This window comes from Adiantum capillus-veneris, chromosome 3, assembly GCF_014529385.1.
Source record: "Adiantum capillus-veneris isolate H3 chromosome 3, ASM1452938v2, whole genome shotgun sequence".
NCBI classification, from domain to species: Eukaryota; Viridiplantae; Streptophyta; class Polypodiopsida; order Polypodiales; family Pteridaceae; genus Adiantum; species Adiantum capillus-veneris.
The window spans coordinates 113,596,704-113,612,730 of NC_140933.1; the positions used below are offsets into that span (position 1 = coordinate 113,596,704).

The following is a 16,027-nucleotide window of genomic DNA, read 5'->3' on the forward strand; positions in this document are numbered from 1 at the left end:
TTATTAAACCTCACCCCATATCAGGCTGAGTTCAGACGAACTGACGGAAGACAAATGAAAAGGAGCATGGCTCGAGTGTGGCAGCTACCTATCAGTCCTAAAGAAGATTGCGAGTTTTCGGAACCACCCACACAAGCATTGGCAAGGCCCTTTTGGAAGAAATGCATTACCATCCACTTTTCAGCGGGACTTGTGAATCATGCAATTCGAAACCTCATCGTGGGGTTGTGTGCACAGAGCTCCACTAGCATGCCATTGGACGAAAAATAGTATGTAACAATAGTGACATTCTTGCCTCCACCTCTTGTGAACGAGTGTGAAGGAGAGGACAGCCTAGTCTGAATCCATCCTTATTATGAAGGCAACCAATTTGTTAAATCAATAAACGAATACAAAGAACATAGGTAAACAGACGGGCCCTATGTCGCTCTAAACCATAGCAGACGTGCTTGAAGCCCTTGACACGGGTTGGGATTTGTATAGCTTATTTCTTTCTTTGACAGAGAAGCCTAGCCTATAGAGAGAAGGATTGTACAACATGGCCAAGGATGGTGAGATCAACTAAGGAAGACGGAATACTGGAGCACGACGGGGGGGGCGGAGATGAAGGCGATGGTGGCGTAGCCGTTGGCGAAGCGGAAGCAGCCGGTGCCACCGACGACGGCGAGCTCTACGGGGAGGCCACTGAAGCTGGAATCGATGAGGCCGTGGAGGGCCAGCGTGCCGGAGCAGTCGCCTTCTTCGTAGAATAGGGTGCTGAGGAGGTGCTCGAGGGTCGGTTTGGAGTCGACGGTGCCGTTGAAGACAATGCCGAGCCCCCGCAGAAACCCTAGGCTTTCGGAGGTGGCGTCGGGCTCCGCAGTGACGGGAATGTCGAAGGCCGTGAGGGGCTGGAAGCGAGGGTTCCCGGAGGTGGCGTTCAGGATGGCGGTGTTGGTGACGCCCGGGGTGATGTGTATGTAGAACACCACGTCCTTGGCGCTGTTGCAGCTTGCTGCGATAATGAGCATGCAGGCCGCAGCGCTTAGAAGCATCCGGGGCAATGCACTTGCAGGAGCTGCGGCCGACGCCATTACAATTGCAGGATGATGAGCGGCTGCCGCGCAAATGAGCTCGATGGATCTTTTCCGTTGCCCACTGCCTCTAATTATAGCAAGGTCCTAGCAAGCTTTTAAGTTTTCTAGCTCCCAGAATATTCCACGTGGCTACTAAAAAGACTAGTCAACCAAAAAAACGAGTCTCTAATGTAATAACATTTTTTTCAAGGGTAGCGTGTAGAGTGGAGCCGTCTTGAGTGTTTTTATAAGAAGGTGAAAACAATACTTGAGAAGGACCCTTCTTCTACATCAATATTTGAAAACAATAGTGATGCTTTATTAAGTAATCATGTCTCATGTCATGTAACTATATGTTATAAGGGTAGTACATAGAGTGGAGTCATCTTCAGGACTAGAAAAATACATTTTTCCTAACCAAAGAAAATGAGGGCTAGCTTGAAATTCTCTCGGTTTTGAGGTCAAAATTTAAACCTTTTGCCCATAATTACACTAAAATTTGTGAAAACTTCTCGGTTTTCTTCAAGGCAAGCTCAAAATCTAACCGAGATTTTAGGATTTCAACCGGTTAAAGTACATTTGACCCCAATTTTTTCTAACAATGGTCGTCTTAATTGTTTTTATAAGAAGGTGAAAACAAAACCCCATGGCTACAACATGTCTTCCATATTTGAAGCCCCTTCTTGAAAACAATATTTGAGAAGGACCCGTCTTCCACATCCATATTTTTACAATATTTGAGAAGGACCCTTCTTCCATATCGAAGGATACTTCTTCCACATCCATATTTTTGGCCAGCTAAAGGCCTTCCTAGTTACTATCCATAGGAGTGAAGGTCATGCGTTCCAAGTTGTTTTCCTTTGAAAAAAAGTTTTAAAAGTCATGTTTCAAAGTTTTAAAAGTATCGAAGACAAAGAAATCATGTCCTTTCAAATGTTGTTTTTCAAATCAAAATAAATGATTAGAAGTTTGAACATAAGATCTTTAAAAAACTTACTAACCCATTTCTCTTTAATAAAGAATAAAAAAAAGTCTTTTGGATAAGCGAACCAAACCAAAATTGAGAAGGTAAAGTTAATTGAAATCTATATTTTATATATAAAGCAACTTAAAATTTTCAAGGAAAGGAAACCCTCCATGTGTCACATTCCGTTTCATTTTAAAAATAACCTTTAAAAAACATTTAATTGAAAATACAAAAGTGAAGGATAAGTACAAGGATGCAAAAAATGAAAAGATTTAATTTTCAAAGAAGAAGAGACCCTCCATGTGTCACATTCTGCTTCATTTCAAAGAGAGGGTAAAGTTAATTGAAATGTATATTTAAAATGTCTTAAATGCCTTGAGGAGGTTCACTCAATTCTTAAATTGAACTTCATCAAAGAAAATCTTTTGTGGATACTTTTAGGATTAAAGAGGAAAAAGGGCTCTCGATGCTTTTGTTTTAGAAAAGCATGAAATTACATGATACGTAGATGAGTTAGAGTTATGCAGTGGCGGGATTTGTAGAGGACAGGTGTTATCCAAGGGTAGAAAGAGCACGAGATTTTTTGTTTGGTTGCTTGTACTTATGCATGCATGTGTGTGTGTGTGTGTGTGTGTGTGTGTGTGTGTGTGTAGTGTGTATTCCCTACTCTTTTGTGCAATTTAAAAGGAGGTGCACATCAATGCCTTTTGTTGCCCTCCACGACATAGGACGTTCGTCTTTCCAATTGCCCTACGCGATTGAGGACGTCCCTCCTTTGTTGTTGCTATTGTCATACACATCCCTCTTTCCTTGCTACCATGCACGATGTAGATAAAGCAACACCCAAGAAATTGCTAGTCATGCACAAACATGGAGGTGCTTGTCTGCATCGAAACATAGACCGGAATACCCATTGAATAACCCTACAGAGGGGAGGGAGGTCATACGTGGGGAGAGAAAAAAAAAGAGATTTTCTTCTTTTGTTAGACAACATGGCAAGAGACGAGGGAGATGCGGGAACAATGAGAGACATAGATGGTGTGAGCACATTGAGTAGTGTAGTGCTCCAGCGAAGAGCTACCCCCCTTTTGCAAAAGAATTTGACATGACAAAATTAGAATCTTTGAAGATTCTATTTAATGGAAGTGAAGTGGACTGGCAGGAACAATACATCAGTTATGCACACAATACAAAAAAGATCGAAAAGACACACACATTGCATATAGACAAGGCCACCCCTTTATATTGAATAAAATTTTAGTGACTTTTCAATTGCAATTGCAAGAAGCTTTTCATTTTCTACACTCTTTACTTTTGCATTTTAGATATTTTGAAACGACTTTTTATTGGGAAGAAAGCCATAGGGGAGTGGCAGAGAAAAAGAGAAATTCCTTTTTGCACCTCTTACCATCCAATGGTCACCATCACATTAATTTTGAATGTTGAAATTTTATTTAAAAAAAATTTAACATCATATAATTTTAAAAGTTGATTGATTGTGGACATTTCAAGTAATCCAAAAAAAAAAATCACACCATATAATTTAAAGAGTTGATTTTCACATCGTGACTTGTTTAGTAAATTACTATAAAGAATAATGCAATGTTAAATGAACATACCAATTTAGAGAGAGGCTAAGAGCACATAACTATCTCACCTGTTACTTGTGATAGGGATGAGTATTCATCTTTGAAGGTGTGTGTGTGTGTGTGTGTGTGTGTGAGAGAGAGAGAGAGAGAGAGAGAGAGAGAGAGAGAGTGTGTGTGTGAGAGAGAGAGAGAGAGAGAGAGAGAGAGAGAGAGAGAGTTGAAGTGAGAGTTTTGTAATGTTGCATATATAGGTACATAGTACAGTAAACTTGAAGGTAAGAGACGTGTACTTGGAAGGGGGCGATTGCGAATGAAAAATAATAATAATAATAAATAAATAAATAAATAAATAAATATATGTGTGTATATATATATGTATATATATATATATATATATGTATATATATATATATATATATGTATATATATATATATATATATGTATATATATATATATGTATATATATATATATATGTATATATATATATATATATATATGTAGAGAGAGAGAGAGAGAGAGAGAGAGTCCATTACAAAGGCCAAATTGTTGATTTTCCACTTTGCGTCCTATTAACATTTCTCTTTTTGACACAACCCACATGCGAAGTGAGATAGCTACAAAAAATGAAGCGCACAAGGTGGTGTGCTTGGATTCTGTGCCTAGTATTGTGTTCGCAATATGCATGCAAAGCATGGCTCATGTGAGGTCGAACCTCGAGGGGAGCATGGCTCAAGAAATTCACTCCACCGAGAGATAAGGGGGCAGCGGCTTGAGTTGCGATGCACCCTATGGGCATTCAAGAAGGTAACCTGCCTATGAAATCTGTTGACGTGGGAATGAGAAAAACACAACGGGCATGCAATGTCCATTGAACGGATTCATCGATAATTAAGGATAGTGTGGGCTAGAGAGAGAGAGAGAGAGAGAGAGAGAGAGAGAGAGAGAGATCATTGTAGAGGCTGGCATCGTGGACTCCAAAGCCGGGTGGCACGAAAAAGAATTAGGCAAGACATTTGTGAATGACTGTAGCCACCGCTCTTATGGTAGGTGGGAGCCATGTAGAAGCCTCTTGATCAAATGGTTTACTCCAATCAAACTCACCATATATATATATATATATATATATATATATATATATGGAGAGAGAGAGAGAGAGAGAGAGAGAGAGGGAGTGAGTAAGAACATTCTGCACAAAACATGGCCTCTCTCTGAAACCCTAGCTTGTCAATGAAACTCAGACCCTTTCCCTCTGCTTTCTCGCTCGCGTCGGCTTGTGTGAGCTAGCTTCCCTGGAATGATTGGCATTTGCTTTTGTTGTGCATCAGTTCAGCCTTTGCACCTACTTAGTATGTGCGTCCGTTTTGCTCAACATGTCTCGAGTTAGCTTAGTCAAAGCAATTGCTTTCGAGGTGCACTCTTGATAGAGTAGGATTTTTTGTAAAATAAAACAAACACATTAGTTTCCCACTGAGATTACTATCCCACCCACCCTTCTTTTTCTCTATATCGCCTTCTCCTCTCTATTCACCTCTGTTGTGGTACCTCCCTCTGTGAACCTCATCTCCCCCATCCCACCCTCACATTGATTAGCTCCTTCCCGTATCCTCCATCCCCTTCTCATGGCTCCTTTCCTCACAATTGAACAGCCCCCAACACCTCACTCCCCTCTCCCAACCTAATCCCTTTGTCCAACAGCAAGCAACACACAAACACACACACACACATAGAGAGAGAGAGAGAGAGAGAGAGAGAGAGAGAGAGAGGGATTGATCCTTCTCTATAACAACCGAGACACACACACACACACACACACACACACACACACACACACACACACACACACACACACACAGGGAACCCCTTTGTGAGGGGTGCACACACATCTTGTAGACACATCGATTGAGATACAGGAGTGCAAAGGGAGAAAGAGAGGCTCTACGACATAAACAGAGGGGACCTAGTTTGAATTTTCAATGGCTAAGGGTTTTTGAGGAAAGAGAGAGTGTGCGTGCTTGTTGGAGAGTTTGTGAGTTGTTGAAGTACTTCCACCAAAGGCTTTTAAGCTCCTGCTCATCCCCACGCTGCAATATTTCTTGAATGGATCTTGCAGGAATATGTCACTCTGTGTGTGTGTGTGTACGGGGTGCATCTTGTTTAGTTACCAATAGCCCCACGTCTACCTCTTCCCCCCAGTCCCCCACCAATGGCTCTTGAGCTTCTCTTTTCCCATCACCACCCGTTGCAACCACCTGGAAGCCTAAATTTTGTGCTCCTTAATAGAGTAGAATAGATGTGTGTGTGTGGTGTGTGTGTGTGTGTGTGTGTGTGTGTGTGTGTGAGAGAGAGAGAGAGAGTGAGTGAGTGTGAAACCCTAGAGCCCAATCGATGAACGTGCCCTACAATTTTTTATGCAGGCCTAAGTGATAGAGTGTGGTAAGAGAACCATACAATTAAAATCGAATACATTTTGACCCATTTCAACTTAGTGGCAATTAGTGGTAAAAAAACCTAGGTTTTATTGTAATCTCACCTTTAAATTTTGAGATTTACCTCTTTTAAATTTGAAGGTGGGAAAACCTGCAGAATCCAAAAGAATCCTAAGAAATGTAGTGTAAAAGCGTTCAAATTTAGTCAGTTTACTTTAAAAATTTCCCATATGAACGTCTGCCAAGCACCAATGGCAATCATAAGAGACCTTATATTTTTAGCAATGCTCAAAATGTGAGAAAAAAAAGAAATCATTGTACAAACTTTCATGCAACAGAATTGCCATGAGACCTGAACTTGATGAAGCTACACCATAAATACCGAAGTCCTACCCAAGCATGCCAAGGTTCCCACCACCCACAAAAGCTTGCCCCACCTCCTAGAGTGACCTTAGCAAAGCGAAAAGGAAGTCAACGCCTTAGTAGTATTCGCACAATCTTTGACAATAAACAAACACACAAAAGAACCTTGATGTGTCAAAACCCATGCATACCCAAAACAATTCAAGCATACCACTTTGCTCCATCAAGTGGGGCAGCTGGGGTGCCCTCTACCTAAGCATAACAAAATGGGAGACAAGGAGGGTGGACAAACATGAGCCCCCACTCGGAGTTGGCCCCTATCCCATGCATGACGACCACATACGGCATATGCCCTAGCTACATGTTATTTCTACCCTTAGAAGTCCCTACAGATCCGTCTTCCTTCCATCCGCCTTGCTCATGAGGCGGGGCGTAGGCCAACCTTGCAACGGTTGGCACAATCGATTTTTTTCTTTGGAAAAATCAAGTTTGGGGATTACCAAGTAAATATGAAACGTACAGCAATAATAAAGATATCCCCGTTCTATGCTCTAGCTCTTCCTCTCGGTTTGGGACCTTGTGTGTGTGTGCGTGCGTGTGTGTGTTGCGTGTGGGTGTGTGTGTGCGTGTTTCGTCTCTTGCAAACAATTGAAAGAGGGTTTGTAGACACTTCACGTAATCCCCATCATCAACCACCCTCATCAGCTACTCAAGCTGCCACAAATTCTACGCAAGGAATTCTATCCATTCGTCTCTCTCTCTCTCTCTCACACACACACACACACACACACACACACACACACACACACACACATGCACACATATTGGTGTCCCCACATGAAGGCGTCACATATTTTCAATAGGGGTGCTCCTCCTCTCTTGACATAGCATGTCCTCGGGGTGGTGAGATAGTGAGCGTGGATGTATTGGCATTCAGATTTTCTACATCTGTCATGCCCTTCCATTTCAAGGCTATTTGAGATTCCTAATGTTTGCAGTAAACTAAGATCCAACGTATTTTTATCGCTAAACTTGCAAATTTCTGGCTAGATCCCAAGTTTGCCTTGAAGAAAATCATTAAATTGTTGCAAGTTTTAGTGTAAACATCAACTCTTCAAATTTTGGCCTAAAATCCAAAAAAGTTTTATTGAACTCATATTTATTTTAATATTTCTTTGATTAGAAAAAATTCTTTTGGCAAGCTATATTTGAGATCTCTCTCTCTCTCTCTCTCACTCAGCACACTCTTTATGTCCCGCATTAGATATAGGTACTACTGATTTGACTTTGAGAACTATCCGACTCTAACCCTTTGCACAAAACTACGACGTACAATTTGCACATCTTCAAAGTTTGAAAAGAGAGAATGGTTAATAGACATAGCAAGTGCAAGGTTTTAGCTTAACATTATGCGATGCATAGAAGCTTCAAAAGTTAGACATTTCTTGAGTTCAAGTATGGAATTGAGTCATCTTTCAAGTTTGACCGTTTGGTGTGCATTTGTGTAAAGAAACACACAAATACATTTGTGTAGATAGAAAAAGGAAGTTTTTTATGGCTTTTCAAAATGCAAACTAGAGTCACCTTTCAAATAGTTTCTAAAAACAAAAGTAGTGAGCATAAGGTAAATCTAAATAGAGTACTATGTTTCTTGACTTTACAACGACAGAACTCAAAACTCACAAGTCTTTTCATTTTCTATCATTTTAGTACTTACCCTTTACTTTTGCGCTTGACATTGAATTTTTTCTTTGAACGAAGCCAAAATGTGACAAGTGGATACTCTCCTTTCTTGAAAATTTTAAGCTCCATTAAATATAGTTTAGATTTAAAAATTAAAATCTTTTGATGTCATCTCCCTAGGTGATCTCTAGAAAGATGCTTTTTGGTTGTCTTTGTTTTGCCATGAGTATGAAAGTACCCTATGATTTATGGTTGCTCACTTGAAGTTTTCTTTTGGGCTTGCATAAGACATTAGCAAAGGGTTGAACTCTTGGGAGCAACTAAGAGACCATTGGATACATCTTGTTGATTAGTGCAATGTGGCAACTTAATGATGGAAAACTTTTTGGATTGCTCAAAAGTTGTTTAAAGAACAATGGATTAAAAGGAGTGCATTCAATGATTTTTTTAAATAAATTTGTGAAAGATTCATTTCATTTATGAACATTATAAAGTCAATTTTATTAAATTAAATTATTTTATTATTTTCTATGCTTATTAGATCTAGTTTCTCTCATGAAAGCATTAAAAGATTCATTTGTTTTAGTTTTTCAATGGTTGCATTTATTTTGATATTTTTATTTTAATTTTTATATTTTAATTTGTCTTAAAATGTCAATTTGGATCTTTCACCTTGTTGCTTAAGTAGGACCCTTCATAACATATAAGACATTTGTGCTTATAATGTGTATATAATGCACATTGATACAATTTTATAATAAAACACAACAAAAAAAACATATGATTGTAAGCACTCATTTAGACCTACTCACATAACTCTCAGCCCCCTTAACTTAGCATGGCTTCATGCCTTCTCACCTTGTTAAGGTAGCACATAGAGTGGAGCCATTGTTAGTGTTTTTATAAGAGGTGTGTGAGATCCCCAACCCGCCAGTACAAAAATCGGGATGGGGACCTTGACAGGTCTCTAGGCTTAATAAAAAAGATATATGATTGTAAGCACTCATTTAGACCTACTCACATAACTCTCAACCCCCTTAACTTAGCATGCCTTCATGCCTTCTCACCTTGTTAAGGGTAGCACATAGAGTGCAACCATCTTTAGTGTTTTTCTAAGAAGGTGTGTGAGATCCCCAACCCGCCAATACCAAAATCGGGATGGGGACCTTGACAGGCCTCTAGGCCTAATAAAAATCAGAGTCTCTAATAAGAAAAATCCAAGGAATAGACCTTCACCATTGACGATGGCTTGGATCTATAGCCTTAGAAGAACACCTATTCCTGTCTCGTAGTGTAAACGAGACAACATATTAAAAGTGCAAAACTATTTCGGCCCTATAACTTCCACAAGTTGGGCTAAGGTATCCTCCACCAACGCTTTGTTCCCCCTAACAGATGTGAGAGCACAGCCACTGGTGAACTCCTCTTCCAAGGGAAGAAGTTTTCTAAACGTTTTTACTGCACACGGATGGATAGTTACCTTACTAATCAGGTCCACCCGTCCATGATTGACAACCTTAGTCAATCTCCACTTACCACCCCGCACTCACACATGATTCTTTTGTTTTCTAATTACTATCACATTGTTTTAACATTTAAAATAATGGTTTCTTTTAACTTTTTGTCACAGTAATTTCTTCAATCAAGTATTAAAGACAACATTGAAAAGCATTCTTTTAGCAAACATACATCTTTAAACTTAAGACAAGGTACTGTCAATTAAAACATTGTCCATGACCATTACTCTTCTTGTTTCAAGACCACCTAAGGGTGAAAAACGGCACCCATTTCTTATTCACAATCCGGGGTGGATAAACCCCCACCCGAGGTTCGGGGTGCCAATACACCAAGCCATTTGCCCATACAATCCGGCACGGAGTAGAAACTCATTGTTCATGGGGGTAACCGACTTATCCATGGCTGAAAAGCCATCATTATTCATCAAAACATACCAAGGAGTCGAAGGTGTCTTGAGACAAGCTTGTCTTAAGGATGATCAAACATATCTTTCCTAGTTCAATCTAAGCTAATCCAAACATTTGTTTCCTAATTTACAAACAAGTATACGTTGATTGATTTCTTGGAAGATGCCTTCCATTTTTAAGCCAATTTCACCTTTCCTAATTCATTACTCACTCTTTTACGTATGCAATGCTATTACTTCAAGAAGAACTTGAATTATTCAAAACATAAATTATAATGAAAACCCACCTAGGACTGATCAGGCTTTTGTTGTAGCGTCGGGGCCTGAACGCTTTCTTCGGTAGGCCTACTACTAGGGTCGGCCTCGTTGTCGTGCGACACTATAGCTCTTTTAGGAACACTACCCTCATCATAAGATTGAGGATTGGCTCGGGTCCTTTTTGGTGCCATGACTTCTAATCCTTATAAAAATGGACGTCTATTTATTAGGTAAATCATCCAAAAGCTAGACTTAACCTTCGTATTCAATCTAATTCTTCTTCTAACCCAATAAAGGTTAAATTTGTAATCCTAGGGGTAGTTTCTTGACCTTGTAATTTCTTAATTGCTTATATGGACAAGATATCTTTTGTAGCTTCTTAAGGGATTTCTAAGCTCCCGTAATTTTCTTATAAATTTTTACATCTTTTTTCTAATTTTCCCATCTTTATTAAACTTAAAATCTGCATGTTTTAAGCTTAATATTTATCATAGTTATTTTCTTTTCAAGATTGAATCTCCTCGTCTTTAAACCAATGGTTTACATTTACAATAATTTTTCTAGAGACTTTTGAAAGTAGATTCTATTTATCCTAATTAATCTCTAGATAAAACTAGGGTTTTAGATCAATTATAATTACTTAAACTAACTAGCTAGTTATGATCATTTTTATCATAAATAGATAATGGTATCTCCTAGCTTTGGCAAGTACCTTGTAAATATGAAAATTAGTTATCTAGTTTTTCTCTTCCATTTTTCACTAAAATTAGTCTGTTTAAGCTAAAATAAATAGCTATATTAACTTTTTGACATTAAGCTAATTATCTTGGCTTATTTATGATGTAAAATAACTCTAATAATTAGCACATAATTATCTAACTTAATTAGCTAATTTTCCTCTTTTAATTTGAGCTATAATTAGTTTGTTTTATCTTAGATAAATATCTAAATTAATTTTTTGACCTTAAGATAATTATCATAGCTTATTTAAGATATAAAATAACTTTGATAATTATCACATAATTATCTAACTTAATTAGATAATTTCTTGCTTTAATTTTAACTATAATTACTCTATTTTGCTTAGATTAATATCTAAATTAAAATTTTGACCTTAAGATAATTATCATGGTTTACTTATAATGTAAAATAAATCTGACAATTAGCACATAATTATTGAACTTAATTAGCTAATTTTTCTCTTTTAATTTAATCATAATTGGTCAATTTTGGATTAGATAAATATCTAAATTAATTTTCTAACCTTAAGATAATTATCACGGTCTAATTATGATGTAAAATAGCTTTGAGAATTAACACATTATTAGCTAAATTAATTAGCTAATTTCTCTCTCTAATTTTTACCTAAAAATAGTTAGTTTTAGCTTAATTGAATACTTAGATTAGTTATTTGCTACTGAGTATTTTACCCCATGTTTTGAACAATATTTTTTAATTGTGATAACTAGCTTCAAATTTTTGAGATTATTAAGTAGGTTTCCCATCAGTTTTTTGATTAAAAACAACTAATTTCTACCTAATAAATTACAAAAACTAATCAAAAAGTTATGATATAATTTTCATACCTTCTTAATAGTCTAATACAACTATGATAATTATCTTATACTAATCTAAGTTTAATTAGTATAGTTACTCTTACTTTAAGTCCAAAAGATTAATTTTAGTTCTAATATGGCTTAATAATTAACCAAATTAATATCCCTAATATTAATCTAAGTAATTTGTAGAATATTAAGAATAAACATAGTAATTTAGATTATAAATAAGTTTAATCCTATTAATTAACTAAATTAATTTTAATAATTGAGATAAATTAGCATAATTTTGCTAATTAAAAAGGGATTAGGCTAATTATCGTGGATAATCAGCTAGAGTTTTTTCTCTCTAGTGATTTTTTAGTAGAGTTCACTCTATGTGAGAGAGAAATGACCAAGACTCCAAGTTTGAGTGAAATTGTGAAGCAAGGGGTCCTATTTATAGGTTTCAAGGCGCTCACAGGTTGGAAATGGCAGTAGCTTGCACCCTAAGGCAACCCTACATCTCACCTAGCATCCCTTGCTGCTATTCATGTCCCTGGAAGGTCAGTGATGACCCCTCCCATCACCTGCAAGCTTTAAAAATCAAATCTGCTATATTTTGATCTATTTTTTTGCTTAATTGATAAATATCTGGTAAATATTTGTAAAATATTTGGGAGGCCTTTAGTAAAGTCTATGCTTAAATGATTACTGCAACCATTCAATTTTTCTTAATAATTTAATTTACATTGAATCTTCCGGAAGGAGTAGCGGGGTCAGTTTTTGTACATGTCTGATTTCAATTCTGAAAAATTCTAGCTTGGGGTTTGATGTGTTAAAGATTCCAAAAATATCATTTTTTATTGCTTTTGAGATAGTGTTTTTACTTGATTGTATGACTAATGCTTTCTCCTAAAGTTTTGAGTTCATTCCCGACAGCTAGAAAGGTGGAGACCTTACAATCACCCCAACTTAAGAATTTGAGATGCCCTCGTCCCAACCGAAATTGGGAAAGTCTTTGAGAAGAGAGGTTTCATCTTCCCAAGTGGCATCTTTAGTGGCATAATCTTTCCACTTTACCAAATTTTCCCTGATTACTCTATTTCTAAGAGTTCTTTCTCTAGTTTCAAGGATACAATCTGGTTGGAGTTTCTACAATTCCTTACTAATTACTTGCTACTCGATTTTTTCCCAAGAATCTCTTAGTGTTGAGACCATCTTAAAAACCTTTACAAACTAGTTGTATCATCTCAATAACCAGGTTAAATCCATTCTATAAAAGATTCATATATCCACCATGTCAACATGAATGCGCTCGATCTAACTGGCCATTCAGAGCAATCAGCGTTCGACAAGTATTATGTATTCCAGCTTTGCCAATCTAAATGTGCTCGGCATGTTTTTGCCATTCTGAGCAACCTGCATTCGGCACAAGCTTCCATTGTTGCACCAGAGGTACCCCCTCTGTGCTCTAACCTGGTTGACCAAAACATTATGTAAAGGGTTTTAAGAGGTATCATACCAAGGTTCTTTTGGCTTCCCATTAGTCTCGTACATTAATACTACTGTATCTAGGTCACTTTTCAAGGAAGGCTATCTTGTGCACAAGGAATGTGAGTTGGTTTTTGGATAACTATCTTATTTCTAAGATTCAAAGCTTGCCTTCCTAACGAGAACCTCTTTCTTATTTTCTAGATCTATCCTTAATTTCTTGATTGAATACTAACTTAACTTTAGATTCCTTAAGTAATTTTGGAAAAGAAAATAATGTATACCATTACAATATATAAGTAACTCAAGGTTTTACATTATCGTGTATAGTGGTTTACAAAATTTCCTATTGTTGTTGAGATCTAGAATTATTAACTGTGGCCAAGCGAGTGGCTCTTTCATCTTTTTTGTTCGTTAAAGTTGGTTCTCCCATGATTGCATAAGTTATGGCCCCTCTTTCTCTTCCTCTACCTCGTTCTCTATTTCTACCTCCTCTTAGATTATCTCCTTAATTTTGAGGAATGGTTCTAGCAGTAGTTCGAGGGTTTTGCTCTTCAGTGACATTTATTTCTATAGTGCCCCCTTGGATTGCATCCATGTTTAGGAAGGTCTACTCCAAGTTCACTGCTGTAGCTACTCCACGTTGTTGATATCCTTGGTTGAAAGTTACCATGGCTCTTTCCCTAAAGTTATTAAATCCATTATAGTTCCTTGTAGAGTTGGCTCCTTCAGCTACAAGAGGCTTGGCCCTGAGAAGGGCGTCCTGAATTGATGTAGGCCTCATGGCTTCAAGACGTGTACTCAAGGGTTTATTGAGGCCTTGACAAAAGCGGGCAGTCTGTTGCTCCATTGTCATCCGGGGAGCACAACATCGTAAGGACACATATTTTGTGTAGTACTCCTCTAGAGAGAGTCCTAGCTGGCATAGACCATAGAATTCGTTCATCTTGATAGCCTGATGTGCAGGAGGGAGATAGCATTCTTTGATTGCGTGCTTCATTTTCTCCCAAGATGGACTACTAGTGGGATTATCTATGCAGTGTTGCTTCCACCAAAGTTTGGCATCTCCGTTGAGACGGAACATACCCAATATTGTTTGGTTTTCTTGATCAGTTCCTGTAGCTTTAAAAACTTTGTCCATAGCATCTATCCACGCTTTTTCATCTCGTTCTAAATTTGGTCCCTCTACTTTGAAGGTAGGGAGTTGGACTTGCTTTACTAGTAACTTTTTCTCTTAAGTAACAGTGTAAAGGCTATTTACGCGAGTATTTTCCTGAGATTGAATTAGTGGAATTTAGTACTAGATGAAATCTCTCTTACTTATGCTTTTAACTTATCTCATACTCAAAACTTTTGCACACAGGATGAAGACAATTGCCAAATCATAAAAGAATTTTCTTATAGCCTACCCATGAGAACCATAGTATGTACAAGAGTTAATCCATGAAGATCCTACTATGTACAAAGGTGACGACAATCCTATACTAAAATCTTGTGGACTTTGGGTGGATTACATATAGGATCAAAATATACAACATATTTTGGTCCACTAAAACTTGGGCCTACACCTATGGGTCTAATTCTACCGGGGTAGATTACTTTAGACATCTGATCAAACACCCACTGATTTTGTGATACTTGGGCTCCATCCACTACAAAGGTTTCCTCTGGATTCTTTGTACCAATGAAAAAGTATACTTCAATCACTTGAAGATCTTCAGCCCACTTGAGTCTCTTCATATTTAGTGCTAAACCTTCTAACTCTCCCGCATCAATGAAAAAAATTCTAGTAGATCTTGACCAGCTGATCCTCCAAGTGGAAGAAGAAAATCTCCTATCTATCCATTTCATCACACTTTTTCTCATTGAAGAGTGTTGGGATAGGCAAGCCCTCATAAACCTAATGTTGAAGTCCATGAATTTATGGTAGGTCTGATGGAAATCTCCCTCAAAAGATAGGGAAAATTATCTCTCTTTCATTCTCTCCCTCTTTTCACTTAAATACGTGTTTAATTGAATTTGTCAAAGATCACTTATTTCAACCTAACACCTTAAACTTTTTCCTAGGTCCATGACTTTAATTACCATACGCTCATATACCACTTGTGACATCCCCAACCTGCCAATACCAAAATCGGGATGGGGTCCTTGACAGGTCTCTAGGCCTAATAAAAATTAGAGTCTCTAACAAGGAATAGACCTTTACCATTGACAATGGCTTGGGCCTATAGCCCTAGAAGAATACCTAGTCCTGTCTCACAGTGGAAACGAGACAACATATTAAAAGTCCAAAACTATTTTGGCCTTATAACTTCCACAAGTTGGGCTAAGGTATCCTCAACCAACGCTTTTTTTCCCCTAACAGATGTGAGGGCACAACCGCTAGTGGACTACTCTTCCAAGTGAAGAAGTTTTCTAAATATTTTTAGTGCGCAAGGATGGATAGTTACCTGACTAATCAGGTCCAGCCATCCATGATTGACAACCTTAGTCAATCCCCACTTATTACCCTGCAATCACACATGATTCTTTTTTTTTCTAATTACTATCATATTGTTTTAACATTTAAAATAATGGTTTCTTTTAACTTTTTGTCACAGTAATTTCTTCAATCAAGTATTAAAGACACATTGAAAAGCATTCTTCTAGCAAACAGACATCTTTAAACTTAAAGACAGGGTATTGTCAATCAAAACATTGTCCATAATAACCATGACCAATACTCTTCTTG

At 37.6% G+C, this 16,027-nt stretch overlaps 1 protein-coding gene across 1 annotated transcript; it reads right to left on the reverse strand.

Moving 5' to 3' along the window:
- Window positions 1-350: 350 nt before the first annotated feature.
- Window positions 351-1,145, reverse strand: LOC147461512 (pterocarpan synthase 1-like). The gene has a single exon (XM_086501166.1). It carries the CDS (start codon window positions 1,071-1,073, stop codon window positions 558-560), a length of 516 nt encoding a protein of 171 aa, XP_086357292.1. The 5' UTR covers window positions 1,074-1,145; the 3' UTR covers window positions 351-557.
- Between the last annotated feature and the right edge of the window lie 14,882 nt (window positions 1,146-16,027).

Coding starts and splice junctions, on each gene's coding strand:
- LOC147461512 (XM_086501166.1), bottom strand. CDS start 1,073: ATGGCGTCGGCCGCAGCTCCTGCAAGTGCATTGCCCCGGATGCTTCTA.